The sequence below is a fragment of the Crinia signifera genome, chromosome 6, assembly GCF_055691185.1.
Source record: "Crinia signifera chromosome 6, ASM5569118v1, whole genome shotgun sequence".
Taxonomy (NCBI): Eukaryota; Metazoa; Chordata; class Amphibia; order Anura; family Myobatrachidae; genus Crinia; species Crinia signifera.
In genome coordinates this window covers 170,922,787-170,940,077 of record NC_139222.1, presented here as the reverse complement: position 1 = coordinate 170,940,077, position 17,291 = coordinate 170,922,787, and the positions used below count along the sequence as shown (strand labels likewise).

Genomic DNA, 17,291 nt, shown 5'->3' with positions numbered 1-17,291 from the left:
TAACTGCACTGAAAGATGACAAATAAGGCACCATTTAATTAACTTGATATTGCATTCCAGATTTCTCAAAAAATCTGTTATCCTAGGGGGTGCCGTAATTTTTTTTTTTGTTACACTAGTGCAGTGATGGAGACCCTTGGCACTACTTTTGTTGAACTACACATCTCAGCATACCCTGCAACAGTTTTGCTATTTCATCATGCCAAAACTGATGGAGGCCATGCCGGGATGTTAAGTTCAACAACAGCTGATGTGCTAAGGTTCTCCATTACTGTGCTGGGGTATCGTAATTTGAAAAGGGTTGGGAGCCACTGCTATATCTTTCTGTATACCTGCTACATCTGTCCTATGGATAATGTGGTATTTCCTCTGCTCTGAACTTGTATTTTGCTTTAGTCATTACAGATGATCCGGCAGTATGGCTTTTCTGCTGCTCTTTTTGCTCCTGGCTGGGTATATGAGTGTTTCAACAAGGAGCAGTTCCTGGAGAATCAACACAGGTAAGAGCGTACACCAATGAACATTTAAGACCTTTTTCTTTTAATAGTGTATAAACACTATATTAAACCATTTTAACTCTAAACGAAAAAGTAGAAACACAAATAATTATGATCACCAGGAAGATAAATTAATTTTACTTATTGAGTTTGTTAATGTATTCATTTTTTTTTTTTTTTAGTTCACAATGTATTAAATAACTGATTAAGATTCTCTAGTGTCCCACAAATAGAGATTCCTGACTGTTTAAGAATCTGCTATTAGAGCCTAATTAAAAGTAGAATATGTCCCTTTTTGAAGGCCCATTATGCAGTACGTATGAAGTAAATGTAAAAAACAACATTCAAGACCTCAAAGTGAATGTGTGCCCAGAAAGTGATTAATAGGTAAAGTAAATAGGTCACACTTATTGACTCCTCAACATGCTACTTTCTCCCATATACTGTCAGCATTGATGAGGCGTCAATAAGTGTGACCTACCTACTTTACCTATTATCACTTTCTGGGCACACTCATTCATGATTGAAGTGACCTTTCCCTGCAAGGGCGATTTCCAATCAGGGAGGTCCCTACTCTAACGTGAAAAGAAGTTTCCCACTTCTTTCGTATCCATATCCGCTACTGTCACACGGAGTAACCCGCTCAATTGTGGGGATTGGTTAAGCCAATCCATATACGACAATCAGCAGCAGTTACCGTGCAACAGGCACATTGCAGGGATATACTGACACAAACTCATTTATTCTCCCTCTCCCATGAAGACCACCAGATGGCACCAGAGTGATATCTTTACCAATACTGCTAATTATTCCCCCAGATACTATGGGCACTCTCTGTTCCTATTAATGTCAAATAAATATATATTACTTCAATTTAGACCATTGACCCCACACTATTTAAAAATTCACGGTCCACCATTCACATTGAGGTGTCTAAACACCACGGTGTTAAAACCACTATCAGATTGACAGTTCTATTTATAGGTGAACCCTGACTTGAAACCTGTCATTGTTCAACCAGACCAATTCGTAACGTGTAGACAAGGGTCACCTATAGTATATTTTAGTATGTGTAGATGTTCTGTGTGTCATGTATGTATTCTGTTATGTCTAATTTACCAAAATGTATCTTTTATAAGAAATAATTAACCTTAAGACCTTAAGTGTGCCCCTAAACAGAGTACTTTTTTTTCTCTTTTTCCTATTTACCCATTATTACACTCAGGGGAGCACCTCCACACTACATACCGGTGCCCAGGCACCCAAACATTAATATTGTGGATTCACCATAATCCTCTCTGATAAATTTGATAACATTATTTGGTTGGTATGATTGCACAGGTATTTTGTCCCATTTCCCATTATCCCATGTTAACATCCACAATAGAGACCGTTTTCTCATTTCGAAACCCAATCTTGCATACATTGTGTGAGCCTTTCACAGTAATTCCTTTTCCGATTTACTTTTGAGTAGTTACAGCCATATAATCCTATTAGTAAGCCCGCTCTAAGCAAATTGCTTCGAAAGCTAGTCTGCTACCGTGAGATTGCCTCTGTATTTGCACATGTTTGAGAGAGAAAGATGTAGTTTCACTCCATACCAACAGATGGCAGTTTTTCAGAGACACTAGACCTATCTATAGATGCTGCAAATAGTTTAGATACAGGAAACAAAACAAAAAAACTGCACTACGTCCATGTGTAATTTTGACATGTATAGCTATAAATACACTAAACTAGCTCAAACAATGTTGAGTTGGAATTGGCTGTAGATGTTAATTTTCAATGTTAACACTTTTTTATTGGTGCCTTTTGGTAGAGAGCATACAACCAATTTCTTATATAAGTGACGTGAGCACAGGAGGCGTGGCGATCAAGGTCCTGCCTCCAGCTCACCCCCATATGCTGCTGCCGCTACAGCGATTACATTGATAACACCTATTACTCCCACCCACATCACTCCCAACTTGCCCTAGAAGCAGTGCGTTGGCCCGTTCACACTGTGCTGCTGCTGCCGCCCCCTCCTTCCTGTTTCTTCAATGGAGCACAAAGGCTCATGGGAATTGTGGTTCCCTGGGCATCCCCCTGCTGTAGCTCAGGTTTAACTAGGACTACATATCCCAGCCACACAGCGGGGTGGCTAGGCAGCAGGTGTCACTGGCAGCGAAGGAGGCAGAGAGGGTGCCGGGTCCAGAAGCCGCTGAAATCCACCCGCCTCCCACCTCCACACTGGCTGCTGCTGCTGTGTGGAAGGTGCTGCCGTGCAGCAGCAGAAGACGACCAAGCAGGTAACCCACAGCGTCTGCACACCTCACCATCCCACCACACAAGCCCACAGTGACCCACAAGCCTGCAGCCCCGTTAGCAGAGTGCATAACCCTGGCCTAGACCCTGCACAGCGGAGGCTGGGGGGGGCATTGTTACATGCACAAACCCTGTCCTGCCAGCCCCGCACAGACACCCCTCCAACACCGCTGCCACCCTTCACCCAACTTCAGCACCCCTGCAGCCGCTCCTTCCCCACCCACATGCGCCACCCCTGCACCTACAACTATACCATAGCACACCCGCAAGCAACCCTCCCACAGCACCAGCAAACACCCTCTCCCACGGTGAGAAGAGCGCCCGTAGGGCATGATGAATCACCTAGTCTATAGTAAAGGTCTAAAATTGAACTCCATGCTTACTATGTCCACAGTGGCGGACACTAGTAATATACTACTACTACTTTGTGTGTTTGTGTACATGTGTTTTAATTGCCTCTGTATGTCCAAAGAAAAATGGAATGATACAAATAGAAAGAATATGTTGTCTGACACTGGCAAGATTGTCTTTTTACTGTGTATTATTCTTCTTTCATGGTGTCTGTTTCCTGCTGTGTCTTGGTGCAGGTTCTGGACTCTGTTGGAGAAACACATGTTAATTCATAGCCTCTGCACCCTCCCTATATGCACCTCTTTTTGTCTAGGTCGTGGGGAAAAGAGATTTTCCTATGGAAAGGTGAGCATCTTATCTTGTTACTGGGTAAATTTAAATATATTCCTAGAGTTTCACTTCTTTTTGATGTAGTGCGCACTTTGTTGTGGTTGGTAAAATTGGGGCATCATGATGTAATCCTTAGTAAAATACAATATTATGATCATTATTTACTTGTTTATTTCACTGTTCCTTAAGCATGGCCTTATTTATAAGGTGCCACAAGTGTTTCCCAGAGCCGTACAAAGGAACAGTACAGGGAGTCAAAACTTAACATTAAAGTAAATAAATAACAAAAATAGATTACAGGTAAAATGAATGCTACAATTGAGGGGCAAGCGAGTGGGAGCTGGCTTGATGGCAGGATATAAGCAGGCAGAGATGGACAAGGCAAAGTGCCAGGGGTCGGAGGACAAGCCTCAGGACTAAGTTATGCAGTGGAGGGGTACGCTTTGAATAGATGAGTTTTCAGTGTCCGTTTGAAGCTTTGCAAAGTCAGGGAGAGTCTAGTGAAGCGAGGCAGTGCGTTCCATTAAAGGGGTGCAGCACGGGCAAAGTCCTGAACTCTAGCATGAGAAGCAGTGATCAAGAGAGGCGGAGGAGAGACGACAGTCTCTTATGTTCTCTTTAAACACATTTTTAGGAACTTGTTACTGCAGTGTTTAACTCTGTGTAGATGCTCAGAACTTTTGGGCAGATTAGTAAAACATGTGCACAACTGATTTAAATGCCTGTCTCTCTTTTAAACCATATGGTCTCAAACCCTATTTGATCCTTCTTTCTTTGTAATGATGTTCTTTTGTCTATCCCATGCATGTTAAATTGTTCTACTGTCTGAAGAACCCCATACACTCTGCGATAGCAGCATGTAATGCGTTATTGGGTGGATCGCATAGCAATGCATGTGATGTGGTGTGCGGGCATGCTTTTTGTACTATGCGAAGCCCGCCTTTAGCCTCTACCACCTCTGATGTATTTGATATATTTGAAAGTTTCTGTCATATCATTGTGTTTGAGACCACATCGGTAAACTCCTGCATTAATGTTAGGGTTAGGCTGCAAGGGGGGTGCGTTAGGCTGTTAGTGAGTGTGGAGAGGCGGTTGGTTTAGGCACTAAGGGCCAGATGCTCTAAGCTTCAAAAGTGATAAAATGGAGAGTGATAAACAGCCAGCCAATCAGCTCCTGCCTGACATTTTTCAAACACAGTCTGTGACATGGCAGGTAGGAGCTGATTGGCTGGCTGTTTATCACTCTCCATGTTATCACTTTTGAAGCTTAGAGAATCTGGCCCTAAAGTTAGGGCACTTATGGGGCTGCCTGTTGGGATCCTCAGAATCTGGATGCCAATGTTGATGATCTGACCACCTGTATGCATATGTATTTCTGTTGAATGGCTAAGATTAATGTAGAACAGATTGTAGACGTGATAGATGTGATAAAGTATATGTATGGGAATATGCAACATTTTGAATGTCTGGGGGCTACTTATATAGGGAAAAAAACATTTATGGATACTTGCATAAGGTCCAATTTATACTTCATTATTTTTTAATCTATTGTCTCTGGCAACAAGTATTGGATGAACACACACAAATATTGGATAAACCCAGCTCTTCCAATGAATGTTGATTTGTAGGTGATCCAATAAGCTGCACCCTTAAGGCGCCGGACTTGCTTATTAGTTCACCCACGTGTTCTCATAGCAGTTTCTTTAATCTTCTTAATTCTGACTGAACCTCACATTAAATGGAGACTTACTTAAAAATTCTGACCTGCATACATCAAAAGGTATCTTTATTGTAGCCTCATCAGATGGACATAGTATAGTATAGGTAGATAACGCTTCAAGTTTCTCACCCGCATGCATCAAAAGGTATATTTAAATGGCCCACTCCAATAGGATAAACTATTTTAATGGGACATCCCGAACAGAATGACAAGTGATAAAAACAGATTGGAGGATAGCAAAATTCCAGACCCGAGTCTGTCTCAGCGGTATTGGTAGCGTTGTAGACGCGGCAAGTCCGCAGTTCACAAAGCCGGAGATGTAACAGACGCTGGACTCCTCACTCTCCTCCTAGACGCTGACCGATTGAACAGGTGTGCTTGCGGCAGGGCATCAATGCGTTTCAGATTCCAGATCCTTTTTCAAGACGTCCTTTCTATATGGTAATTTTCAGAGGTGGATGGTCTCTGAGGATTTACTCCAGCTGCTAGTTATTCAGTAAACCTCACAGGCGCTAATCTGACGAACATGGGACATTCTTGTACTGAAAGTATATTGTAAAGTACATACACTGGTGACCTTTTTTTAGAGATCACCACTCCATTAATATGTATAATTACAGCAGTTTGACATACGTGTTCATCATTTTATTCAAATAATTGTATGCATTATACAAGTGCTTATTTAATTTATAATAGCACTACATTAATACGACTAATAACTCGCTCTGTCTTTTAGGTAGAAGATACTGGTCCTTGGTTCAACGTAAGTGCTCAGGAGCTACAGCCCCTCTTATCTGATGTAGCCTTTGGGGAAGATGCCAGTTATGTGCGATCCCGGATTTGCCCACAGAATGCTTGGCATGGTGGCAATTCTCTCCTCATTGAAGGGACATTATCAGCAGACATCAATGGGGTATCTCTAAGGTAGGTAGCTTGGTGCTATACTGAATATACTCCTTTTTAGAATGGGTTAATTCAGAATGCCAGGTCTGAGAGCCGCATGAGGAGATTATAAACAATTTTCTAATCCAATAAAACGGTCCCAGACCTAGGATCAACTACAATGCATAAAACCATTTTTGCAGTAACGTCATAACATGTCAACATAGCCCCCCAATCAAGTGCATAGTACTGCATTCACCCTCTACCTCTGCAGTGCTGCTTTTTCCCATCTCACCTGCATATTGCTGCATATCCGGACCTGCGTAGCTCATTTGCTTCCCCCATCACCTGCGTGGCACTGCATCACACACACACACACACACACACACACACACACCCTCACCTGTGTGTTGCTGTGCATTCCCCTTCCCTCTTAGGAGTATGTACTGTAAATACATACAGACATTATTTGGTAAGGGTTTTTTTTTCAGTCTGAAGAAATATTGAATGTAGCTTTGTTTTCTGTGCTTCATGGATCAGGAACGTCAGGTTAAAACTTTGTTTTTACACTTTCGCCTAAATTAATATTTTTAAGTGTACTGAAATTTCAAGTTAACCAGTTGCTAGCTGCATTCTGTGTTTGTATTAGGAATATTTATTTTTAGCTGTTCCTTATGTGAAGGTATTTGTGAAGTTTCCTTCTTACAATTTAAATGTTTGGGGCTGGGTGGATAGGTTGTTTCCTCTACATGTTCCAGCTCCGGATAAACTCATGCTGTCCATGGTCTATAAGATGGAGGGTTCACCCAATGTTGCCGTGTCACTGGAACTGTCTACACAAGATTCCCCTATATGTAATGTGGAGACTGTCACTGAATTAACTGGTGAGTTAAAATCTATTTGACCAAATGTCCTAATCCCCAGAAATTCGCTGCCTAGGATTCATCCTTGATGTTCCCTACATTCAATCTGTCTCAAAATCATGTTATACGTATCTACAAAACATATCCAAAATATGGCCATACCTTACACTGCTAAAACTATAATTCATGCTCTCATCATCTCCAGCATTGATTATTGCAGTAGTCTCCTTACTGGTCTTCCCCAATACATACTCTCACCACTACAATTTATTATGAATGCAGCTGCAAGGCTGATCTTCCTTGCTAGGTACATAATCTGCAAAACTGCTGTTGGTCCCTCCATTGGCTACCTGTGTTCTACTTTTATTCAAAATAAAATATTTTTACTTACAAGGCCTTAAAAAAAAAAACTACGCTGATTTACAGCTCTTCTCTTATCTCAAGCTATCTCCCTACTCGTCCTGTTTTCTCTTCACAAGATCTACTTCTCTCATCCACACGCATTTCCTGCTCCCATTCACATTTGCAGGACTTTCTTCAGGCTGCACCCACTCTGTCGAATGCTCTCCCCCGCTCTATAAGACTCTCCTATAGTCTTCAAGCATTCCCTGAATACTCGCCTCTTCAGGCAAGCTTATCAGTTTCCAGAACTGCCCACGTAACCTTCATAAACCTTTCTTATGCAATTACATCCCCAATGTACAGCAAACACCTGTTCCGTTAATTTCTCACCTTTCTGTCCTCCTGATTCCAGTCCAACGTTGCTGGGTCACCGTATCATTTAGACCACCAAGAACCTTCGCAATCTGGTGGATGATTATACCATAGATAACACATCCTTCTGTATCAATGTCTATATCCCTATAAATTGTAACCTTGCAAGCAGGGTACTCCTACCATTTTGGCTGCCTGTAACTACCCAGTTTGTTTTATCCCTATTTCCAATTGTAAAGCGCAGTGGAACTTGCGGCACTGTTTAAGAAACGGTTAATAAATAATACAGTGATATCTGTCAGGGCCCATTTAATACCCCTTTCACACCGCGCAAATAAACTGTCCAGCAACCCGGCAATCTGACCCAGTTTAAAACCAGGGTTTTACATGGGTTGGATGTGGTTTGTTGGGCAGTGTGAACGAGTAACTTCGGTCGAGCAACCTGGGTCCCGTTCACACTATAGGGAGAAGGTAGCATTGGCTCAAAGCGCTGATTACCCCTCCCTCTACCCCGGATGACGTGCCAGCGCTCCATTCCCTCCTTGCTTATGCTTTTGACGGGTGGAACAAGATTTATCCATGATTAATAAAACTTTCTCTTCATAAAAATAGTTCTAATTTGTCCACTGCATGTAGACCGTCCGTTCAATTGTGATGGCCAAACTGGATCCGTTTTTTTCCTCTAATGGGGCGGAGACCTTTCCCCATTCCTCTGCTGGAATGGTGCTGCCTACCAATCATTATTAGTTATCTGAAATACTGCACAGTTTTGCATGTCTAATAGACTAATAATTAGTGATTGGTAACAGCAAATCATTGTTCAGTTATCAGCCCGATCAGAGGATTATTGGCTGATCGGGATAATAATTGAACATTGTGATCAGTTATAATATAGCACATATATATTTTGCAGTGTCTGCCCACTCATGAGTTCTTTTCCTGGTGGAGCTTACAATCTACTGTATATTCCCTACCATATGTACTCTCTGGCCCATTTTTTTTTTATTTATTTTTTTGCTGGGAGTACTTTAATCTGCTAGAATATTTTTGTAGTGTGGGAGAAGACTGGAAAACCCGGAGGAGCACGCAAGCACAGGGAGTATTTTTCACTTCCACACTGTTACAATGCAAACAGATGATATATGTGTTGCAATGCTAAGTAAAAGTAAGCCGCACCCGGAAGTTCACGGCGGCCATGCTGCCGCTGTGAAACTAAACAAGTAACGTCTCATTTAGTATGTGGAAACAAAGATGCTGTCTCTCATTTGGATAGATTGCCACTAAATTCTGGCAAATCATTCCAAACCAGTCCACAAAGTTATATTTCTGTGATTTTAGAAAACTCCAGCACTGATAGATATTTAAAACAAAGCCCATGTATCCTTAATTTCTTATTGGATGTTCTATTAGCGTCCAGGATTGCAGTGCAATACCATTAAATAGAGTGTATGTATCAAGCCACCCACACACACACACGAGCAGCTACTGCGTCTCTGGGATACATCACATTCCAGAAATTGATAAATCTTTGGGGGGGTTCAGCTGCAGGCAGTTATTGGAGATATCCGCTGTGGTCCCTACTATATACATTGCAGGGATACTTAAAATGTGTGGCTAACCCCCTTAAACAGTTGTTGTCGGGGAAATGGCCATATCATATTTTATGATAAATGGGCACCTTAATATATTGAGTTTTATCTCTGTCTATGTCTGTCACTTTGTCCAAAATTGGAGGCTCCTGCTGTGTCCAAAGTTACCAAACCCCTTTGAAAGTCAAGTTAAATGTCCCGTTGCAAGCATGACATATGTCCTCCACAATGCAATTTTTTTTTTTATGTCCTACACCTGGTCTACACAGGTTAATCCTCAACACACATGATTGTAGTAGTGATTACACATGAATGGAAAACCTTAAATGTGTTTCTCATTGTATCCAGAGTGTCATCGCCACTTTTTATATTTCGTATGGGATGGGAGAGCAGTATTACAGAATCAGAGGAAAATGTCTGGCAATATGCTTTGAGATGCCCATAATCTCTACACTGTATGACTAAGGATAGCTGGCATGTTGCAGTGAACAAAGATGCCAATTTTCAGTTCAAATACTTATTTTAAAGAAAATTGGGAGGTGCAACCAATAAAATGCAGAAGATAGAGAGAGCCAGCCAGCCAGCAAAGGGGACTCATTTTGTAGTATGGCTTTTGTGTAATTACCAGTAAAGGCATCTTATGAAGCCTTATTATGCAGTAGGAGCTCAACATTCCTTTGTTGATGGACCTATATGTGTACAATGTTTTTTTACTGCCCATTCTTTTCAGACAGGAAATATACATCCTAAGCAGCATAACAGACCATTGTGATATAAGATATTAAACTAATCGGGACTGTCATAGATGGCTGTTAAGGGAATACTTTGAAATATGCGTGACCTAGCAGTTTCTCTAATCCTTTAAAACGCTAAGGGTTATTTTTCATTATTAAGACCATTGCCTGTAAATATGTAATGATGAGATACTCTAGTATAGCCTAGCGGAATGTTTCTAACTTACTTTGTTTCCAAGCTTTGCACTTTTAGGACACTCCTGGAGACCATTTAATTAATTTTTGTTTTCGTTATTAATTTATAAAGTGGCAATATATTTAGTATAACTTAAAATATTTGTACACATCTGTAACCTGCACCTTTAGAGATTGGCAGTATAAATTACCTGCCATAATGTAGACCTAATGAATTACAGGTATTGCAATATCTGCAATTTTATTTGTGTTTCTACCGAGTACTCGAAATGGACTTGCTAATCCAGTGGTACTTGAACTCAGGACCTATCGGTTCCGGGTCACCCAGCAGGTGCACTGTAGTTTTTACTCACACATTTTGAAAATCTTGCCAGGCGTAGCAAATTATTTCACTTGCGATTGTGTGAGGAGACCTGGAAAACATAAACTGTTGGAGGTCCAGAGAACAGAGTTTAAGAACCTATGTATTAAACCTTACTTTAGAAAACCATTGGTATTCATTGAAATGCCTTTTATGTACTCCTACCAATTACTTTGTCACCATGTAAGAATGATAGTGATTGAAATCCCAGCATGGAATACTTTCTGTGGAGAACAAAAAAAAGATACTCTGCTCTAATTCAAAGTGCAGTATGAGGCGGCACTCGGAAACGGGTTGAAAAATCCAAACACTATAGACCATTTATTGGCAATGTTTCGGGGCTGTGGCCCTTTCTCAAGCCACTACAACAAGTGCTCTAATTCCATAAATATAGGCAAGAGGATTCAGTGGGGTATATTCAATGCTCTTTATCGAGCTGTGACTGATTGCTCGCCGGCACAGCTTGCGAGTCAGTATTCAACTAACCCCCTGCACCCGCTGTTTCCACCTCACTGGGTTTTTACAGCAGGTGGAAAACTGCGTGTTCGGCCGCCAAAACGACGAGGCTCACGGCTAAATGCAGCTGGCGTCCTGCATTAGCCACGAAATTCGCAGTTTGGGGGAATCCTTGCCATCCTCTGACAGCGGGATTCCCTGGAACTTTGAATAGGGTGAGTGGCTGGCACGGGGATTCAACAGTAAGGATGGCCGAAATCAAGCCACCCTCGCCACAGACAACCCCTTGCTGACGACACCAAATACCACCCAGTAACCTTCAACACAATCTATAGAATGACAGAAACTGATTGATTTAGGCCAAGAACACATCCCCTCGTATGCAGCCAATGGGGAGGGATATCATTTGATGGTCACCGAAAATCTAATGATTTCTCTCCCCATCAGTAATAAGTCGGACTTTTTTTTTATTTCTGTCGGAGATATGTGAAAAGGGGGTTGACGCTGAGGTCGTGTGACATCAGCCGCCTGCCTGAGCAGGGAAGGCCACACCTTTGTTCCCAGGGGAACGCCTAGTGTTTCCATGGGGACACCCATAAAACCCTGAGCATTCCCCTGATGCTGCCCCCTGCTCGTCCTACTTGCATGTGGAATTGGGTCGAATTATTCCCCTTCCGAACGGGCTTGTGCCTAAATGTAAATGGCTGGATTTAGTAGCTTTTATTATGCTTTGGCATTTGCTTGTATAAGGTTATACATAGTCTGATCCTGCTATCCCAATTGTCATAAAAACCGCATCATTTGTATGCATATGAACATAGATAGGAAGACTACAGAGCAGGAGGCTACATAAGTTCAGGCTCCCACCTCTCTCCACTGCAGCTTTTCCTCAGTAGTGTTGCCTAGCTCCTATTACTTTCCTAAGTACTACATCTGCTTCCCCTCTCCTACAAGCCCATCACTGGCTCCCCTTCAAAACCCAACTCGCACTCGCTTATTCCGCAACAAATCCTCCCATTGCCACTCCTGTCCGCCCTCTTCACTTCACAAATGATGGACACTATCCAGCCTTCACCCTAACTCATTGCCCGATTCTTACGGTCTCCCCCCCCCTGCCTGCTGTCACTAGCAGTCCATGCTCCACTCATGTATTTACCTATCCTTACTCAAAATTTCCTCTACTTCCCACATCTGCACCTTCTCCTTGATTTCTTCCACCTTGCTATTTGGGTATATATACCATTAACGAGTCATGATTTGTCTTGGACTGTAAGTATTTTGTTCTGCTCATTTGTTTATGTGCTTTGTTAGGTTCTGTGGTTACTGTACATTTTAAACAGTCTGTATCCAGTGGCCCAACATTTTATTTATCATTTGTCTTTGTGTACAGGATATCCTACTGTATTGTAGTAATTTCAGAAGTTTCCCTCTTAACCACCTATAGTTCTGGTGATTTTAGTTAGTGTCTTCTGTCCAGCAGAGCCCGGTCAGATACATTCTCTGGAGTCCCTTGCAGAACCCACAGTCCTGGCTCTTGCAGACCAGCAGCATGACAGTGCCATTGGATGGGTAAAACGGTTAGTGTGATAATTGTCAGGATTTTGTTATTTGTTGATGTATTTTGCTAATACCTTTTATGAACATTAAATAGGCTATTAAGAAAATGTATCAAATTCTACATATTCAAAGATTTTCTTACAATCTTCTCAAATGTTTAGCAGGAATACTACACTAAAGTGCAAGTTTTTAGAAGTTGAGTTGCTGCCTCTAACAACCAGTTAGATCCTGGCTATTCTCTCAATGAGTGTGGTAGATTAATGATAAGTAGAATTCTAAAAACCTGCATTTAGCAAATATATCCCCATCAGTGTTCAGACTCCTATGCAAAAACTAGTGGATGCTGCTGTCCAAACACCTCGGATACAGAGAATGCGATGGCACATGAGAACCTCTTGGCCCATCTAGTCTGCCCATTTACATGCACTCGCACTAGGGATATTTTTGGTTGGGAACCAATTAACCTACCAATATATTTTTGGATTATGGGAGGAAACGTGTACCCTGAGGAAACCCAATAAAAAAATGACATATCATGCGGAGAGGTGGGTGCAGTACAAAGCTGATGTTCACCCAAGAGGCATCTGATCAGCAGTCTAACATATTACAGCAAAGCTAATCATCCTAAACAACAAGTTTACAAAAAGGCACATTAGAAAATAAAACATTTGAAAGGGCATTTCTAATTATTTAAATGCATAGACTGCTTTATGTAAAATGACTTTTATCACATAAAGAATAAAACAACTAAAATCCAGGACATTGCTAAATAATCTCTGTAGATTAGCTACAATTGCTTTGCATGATTGAAATTTATTTCCAGCCCTACCTCAGTCCCAGCTTGAAGTCTGATCAGTTTACAGTTGTCAAAACTGGAGTGATTCCTAATATGCACTACTTTGTGGAATTTCCTTTTCAACACCGATCTGGAAAGGGTTCTATGTGGCTGCATGATTATCTCTACTTGTTCGTGTGTGGTGATTAGTACAGTATATAATGGGGAAACATTCAGTCATGTGACTGTGTAATTAGTAAGGCCATTGGCTTCAGGTTCTGACATCACTGTTATTTCAGGTATTATGAGGTACAGCTTAGCGGGTGTCTTCTGACCAGTTTGTCTGTACACTTTTCCAACACCTTACAAAACAAAGAGGAGAGCTTTGAATGCCGCATCGGAGAAATAAGGGTATGTTTGTTTATAAGCCATTTTCTCATAGAGCTGTCCTTTCACTTCACGTTAATAAATACAGAATGATGTGTTGCATTATGGGTCATTCGTTGTAATTAATGCCTATCATCTTAGATTTTGGATGTTTCCCTACCTCCATCCAAGCCTGAACAGCCGTCTGACCTATCTTTGTCTCATGTCCATTGGCGCAGAGATCCACAGAGCAATCAGTTGTTTGTCAGCCTAACCCTTCGCTGGAGTCATTCTATGGACAATATCAGACACTTTCGTATATACTGCCGTGGTGTAACCTGCCATAAAGCTCCAGCTTCCCAGCCGCACCTTCTTGGATTGGCACATGCACGCCTTTACCGTGTGGTTGACCTGGCTGTGCCAGATCCATGCAAACCTGCCCCGGGCAGGCTGGAATTTGCAGTTCAGCCAGTTAATAAGGATGTTGCTGAAGTCTTACCTATTGCATGGGAAAATCTGGTGCTGGAATTTGTGGAGCAGACACACACTGAGGTGTGAAAAGCATGCATTTGGCTGACCCATGTTGTGGTCTGCCTGGCTTCTATGCAGCGATTGGGAGTTTATATATGGCACTCAGCCATCTAGATTTGTTAAATTCAGTTTTAAGCAGAAAAAGGTCAGGAATAACAGGAAGTTACTTTAAAACAGTCAGCTAACCACTTGCCTGGCATGGTTGCAACATTTGTGACGGCACTAGGCAATGTGTCTATCTGTTCATAAACGGGAAACTTCCCACAGAGGCTTCCCTGTGCCACACTGGGCACCTGCCTACTGCTGATCGGTCAGCGTGGCAGGAACCTACACCCAGCAGCTGTAAACCTCCCCTGATAACCCCCTAGTGGGTACATGGTGACTGCTGGGAAAGTAAAGTCACAATGGTACCGATGTTCAATACAAATATATTTTAACTTTTTTATTTTTATTTTATTTTTTATTATTATAAAGTCAATTTGGAAAAGGGTGTTTTTTATTTTTATTTTTTATATATTTTCACATAATTTACTCATTAAAAAAAATCTGGTTAAGTTGTTAATATTAAATTTCAGAAGAAAATATAAACCAGATATGGACCAAGGTTAGTGGCAGTTAGTAAATAGCAGCGGATTTGTCATATTTGAAGCATATAATATGAAGGTGAATACATATCTAACTCATGTTAGCATTCTGTAGTATGTACTGTACTGCACACATTTGCTGTACTGTATCTTGTGCCAGTACTGTGTGAGTAGATCACTTATCTAACAGAAAATGCAATCTTAGTATGTGCAAAGAGAAAAAATATGAAGGAAATTAAAAAATGAAGACAGGTTAAGGGGGTAATTCAATTAGATGCAGTCATTTATTGTAATTGATCCCTCAGGAATTATCCAGTTGGCCTTAAAGCCAGGACTATTTGGAATATTTTTTAACTGCCTGGAGGCAAAAATCGCGATAAAGCCCTCTTTTTGCATATACAGTACACTTTTTTTTTTTTTTTGTGCACAATTGAATTCCCCATACCTAAATGTTCTTTCTATATCATGTTCAGTCCATTTCTGTGGGGTACACTATAGTTTAGAGATTTCAATTGTTCTAGTAGAGGTGCAATGTACTATATATTTATGTGTTTTTAATATATTAGCCATCAGTATTCTTTATAAAAGTTGTGCAATTTGGTTACATGGCATTATTTGCCTTTCTTAACTTACAGATTTAATAAAGCCTTTCTTTTAATTCACACTTTTACAAAATGTACAATCTGATAGAGGCTTTTCTTGTCATATAATTCACACTGTGAATACATAGGGGGGGTATTCAATCTGGGCCACCATTTACAACGGGGAGAAATAGCGGTGAACGCCTATTCAATGTTGTTTTTCCCGACCACATTGAAGAGGCAGATCGACAGAATGGGCTCTACTTTAAAAGCATTTCGGCCGTGAATTGTCGCGTTCGCGGCCGAATATCGACAATCCACGGCCGTTTACGCTGACACGCCACCTTTTCACCATTCAAAAAGTGGGACATTGAATCGCACCTGGTGATCTGCGGTTGAACAAAACGAAAACAGGCCAGGGTCACTGCTGTCGGGTCAGATCGACTGTCGTGACCCGGGATTGAATACCCCCCATAGTTTCTATTGCATACAGTATGTGCAGGCATTTAAAGAAGGGCACATTTTAATTCAAAGTCCAGTTTTAATTATTTGACTGTTACAAGAGGGAGAAATGATAAATATGTAAGTAACATGGTGAAATGTATGTAAAATGTGGTATACTATCTACTGTGCTGTTCCTGTATGTACTGAGGGAAGCACTTGAAGGTGAGAGTCTACAAATTGAGGAGATTAGTCATCCCAACCCTAAATGGCTTACTGTAATTATAGAGAACTCCATATTTCTCTGTCGTCCATCCTGGTGACACAGCTAACCATGGGATGTAGGAGGGTCCGCAGGAGCAAGACACCTATGGTAACATCTTTGAGAGGCAGGCTCCTCCCTTCTACATCCCAGCATTCCCCAGTTCGTTCTAGGTACCCCACTGGAGTGGGTGCTATGTTGACTGGCTGCGGGCTGCAGCCATTTTTTAGAGTAGCTAGGATTTTTTTTTTTTTAAATTAATTAATATTCTTAGTTCGTTACAGGCTACAGTGTGAAACTTCCACAGGAAGTTTCTTTACACTGACAGCGCAGCAGAGGCTGACAGAAGCGCATCCTGTCAGCACTCTGTGTGCAGAGAGACGCTGTCTGCCCTCCCTGCACAGCGCTCTGATCTCCATAAAAGGTCTCCTAGGCCCTGGGGTGCGTCCTGAGCCGGTTCCCTGCTTGGGGGGGGGGGGGGGGGGGGGGATCATGGGTGACTGACCCCCCTGCTATGGCACCACCATTTTACCGGGCTTATAGGCAGAAATCCATTGGAGTTGATGCCTTTTACAGGAGTCCTGCGCAGCTGGATACTTCCAAGTGGTCCCAGACGGAAGAAGACACTGGAAGAAAGGAGAAGCACTTGGTTGGAGCGGCTGAAAGGGGGAGGGTGCCAATACAGCTTCCCTCCCCGCTGAAGCAGAGACTGTCTCTTCCTGTACTCCATTCTGGCACCTTTACACTCCACACTGTGTGGAGCTGAAGGAGGATTTTACAGTAAAGAGTGAAAAGTTTCTTCTGGGCAGTGCTATCCCTGGTGACCGTTGAGGGTCCATTGCAGCAGTGCAGACAGATAAGTACTCTGGTATATTATTCTGTACAGACGCCTGACCTTTGTCACTGTTTGTGTTTATCATGACAAAGATGTAGTGCTGCTGCTCTTGGGGAGGGAGCATCTGCCATGTTAACTGCAGGTTTTGCGGAATTAACTGTTGAACAGATGGATCAGGGGGATTTGTGGCCTGCATGTGAGTCTGTGCCCAGTGGGGCTCAAGTCCAGAGGTCTGAGCAGCCTGAACGTGCATGGGCGGCTGTCTTGGGGAGGATGCCTTGGTACAGGCTTAGAATAGGCAGAGAGATGAGCTTATTAAGTCTCCTAGGCCTTTTTTCTCCTCCCAACCCTCTGTGGCTCTAT

At 42.0% G+C, this 17,291-nt stretch overlaps 1 protein-coding gene across 1 annotated transcript in view; it reads left to right on the top strand.

The window, feature by feature from the left end:
- The window catches only part of ENGASE (endo-beta-N-acetylglucosaminidase), a 44,303-nt gene extending 27,727 nt beyond the window's left edge, over positions 1–16,576 (top strand). The window contains exons 10-16 of the mRNA XM_083150134.1: positions 397–500; positions 3,389–3,497; positions 5,939–6,126; positions 6,820–6,968; positions 12,474–12,573; positions 13,628–13,739; positions 13,857–16,576. Coding sequence (XP_083006260.1) covers positions 397–500; positions 3,389–3,497; positions 5,939–6,126; positions 6,820–6,968; positions 12,474–12,573; positions 13,628–13,739; positions 13,857–14,252 — 1,158 coding nt within the window. The 3' untranslated portion in view covers positions 14,253–16,576. The remainder of the gene's footprint in view (positions 1–396; positions 501–3,388; positions 3,498–5,938; positions 6,127–6,819; positions 6,969–12,473; positions 12,574–13,627; positions 13,740–13,856) is intronic.
- The last annotated feature ends 715 nt before the right edge of the window (positions 16,577–17,291 follow it).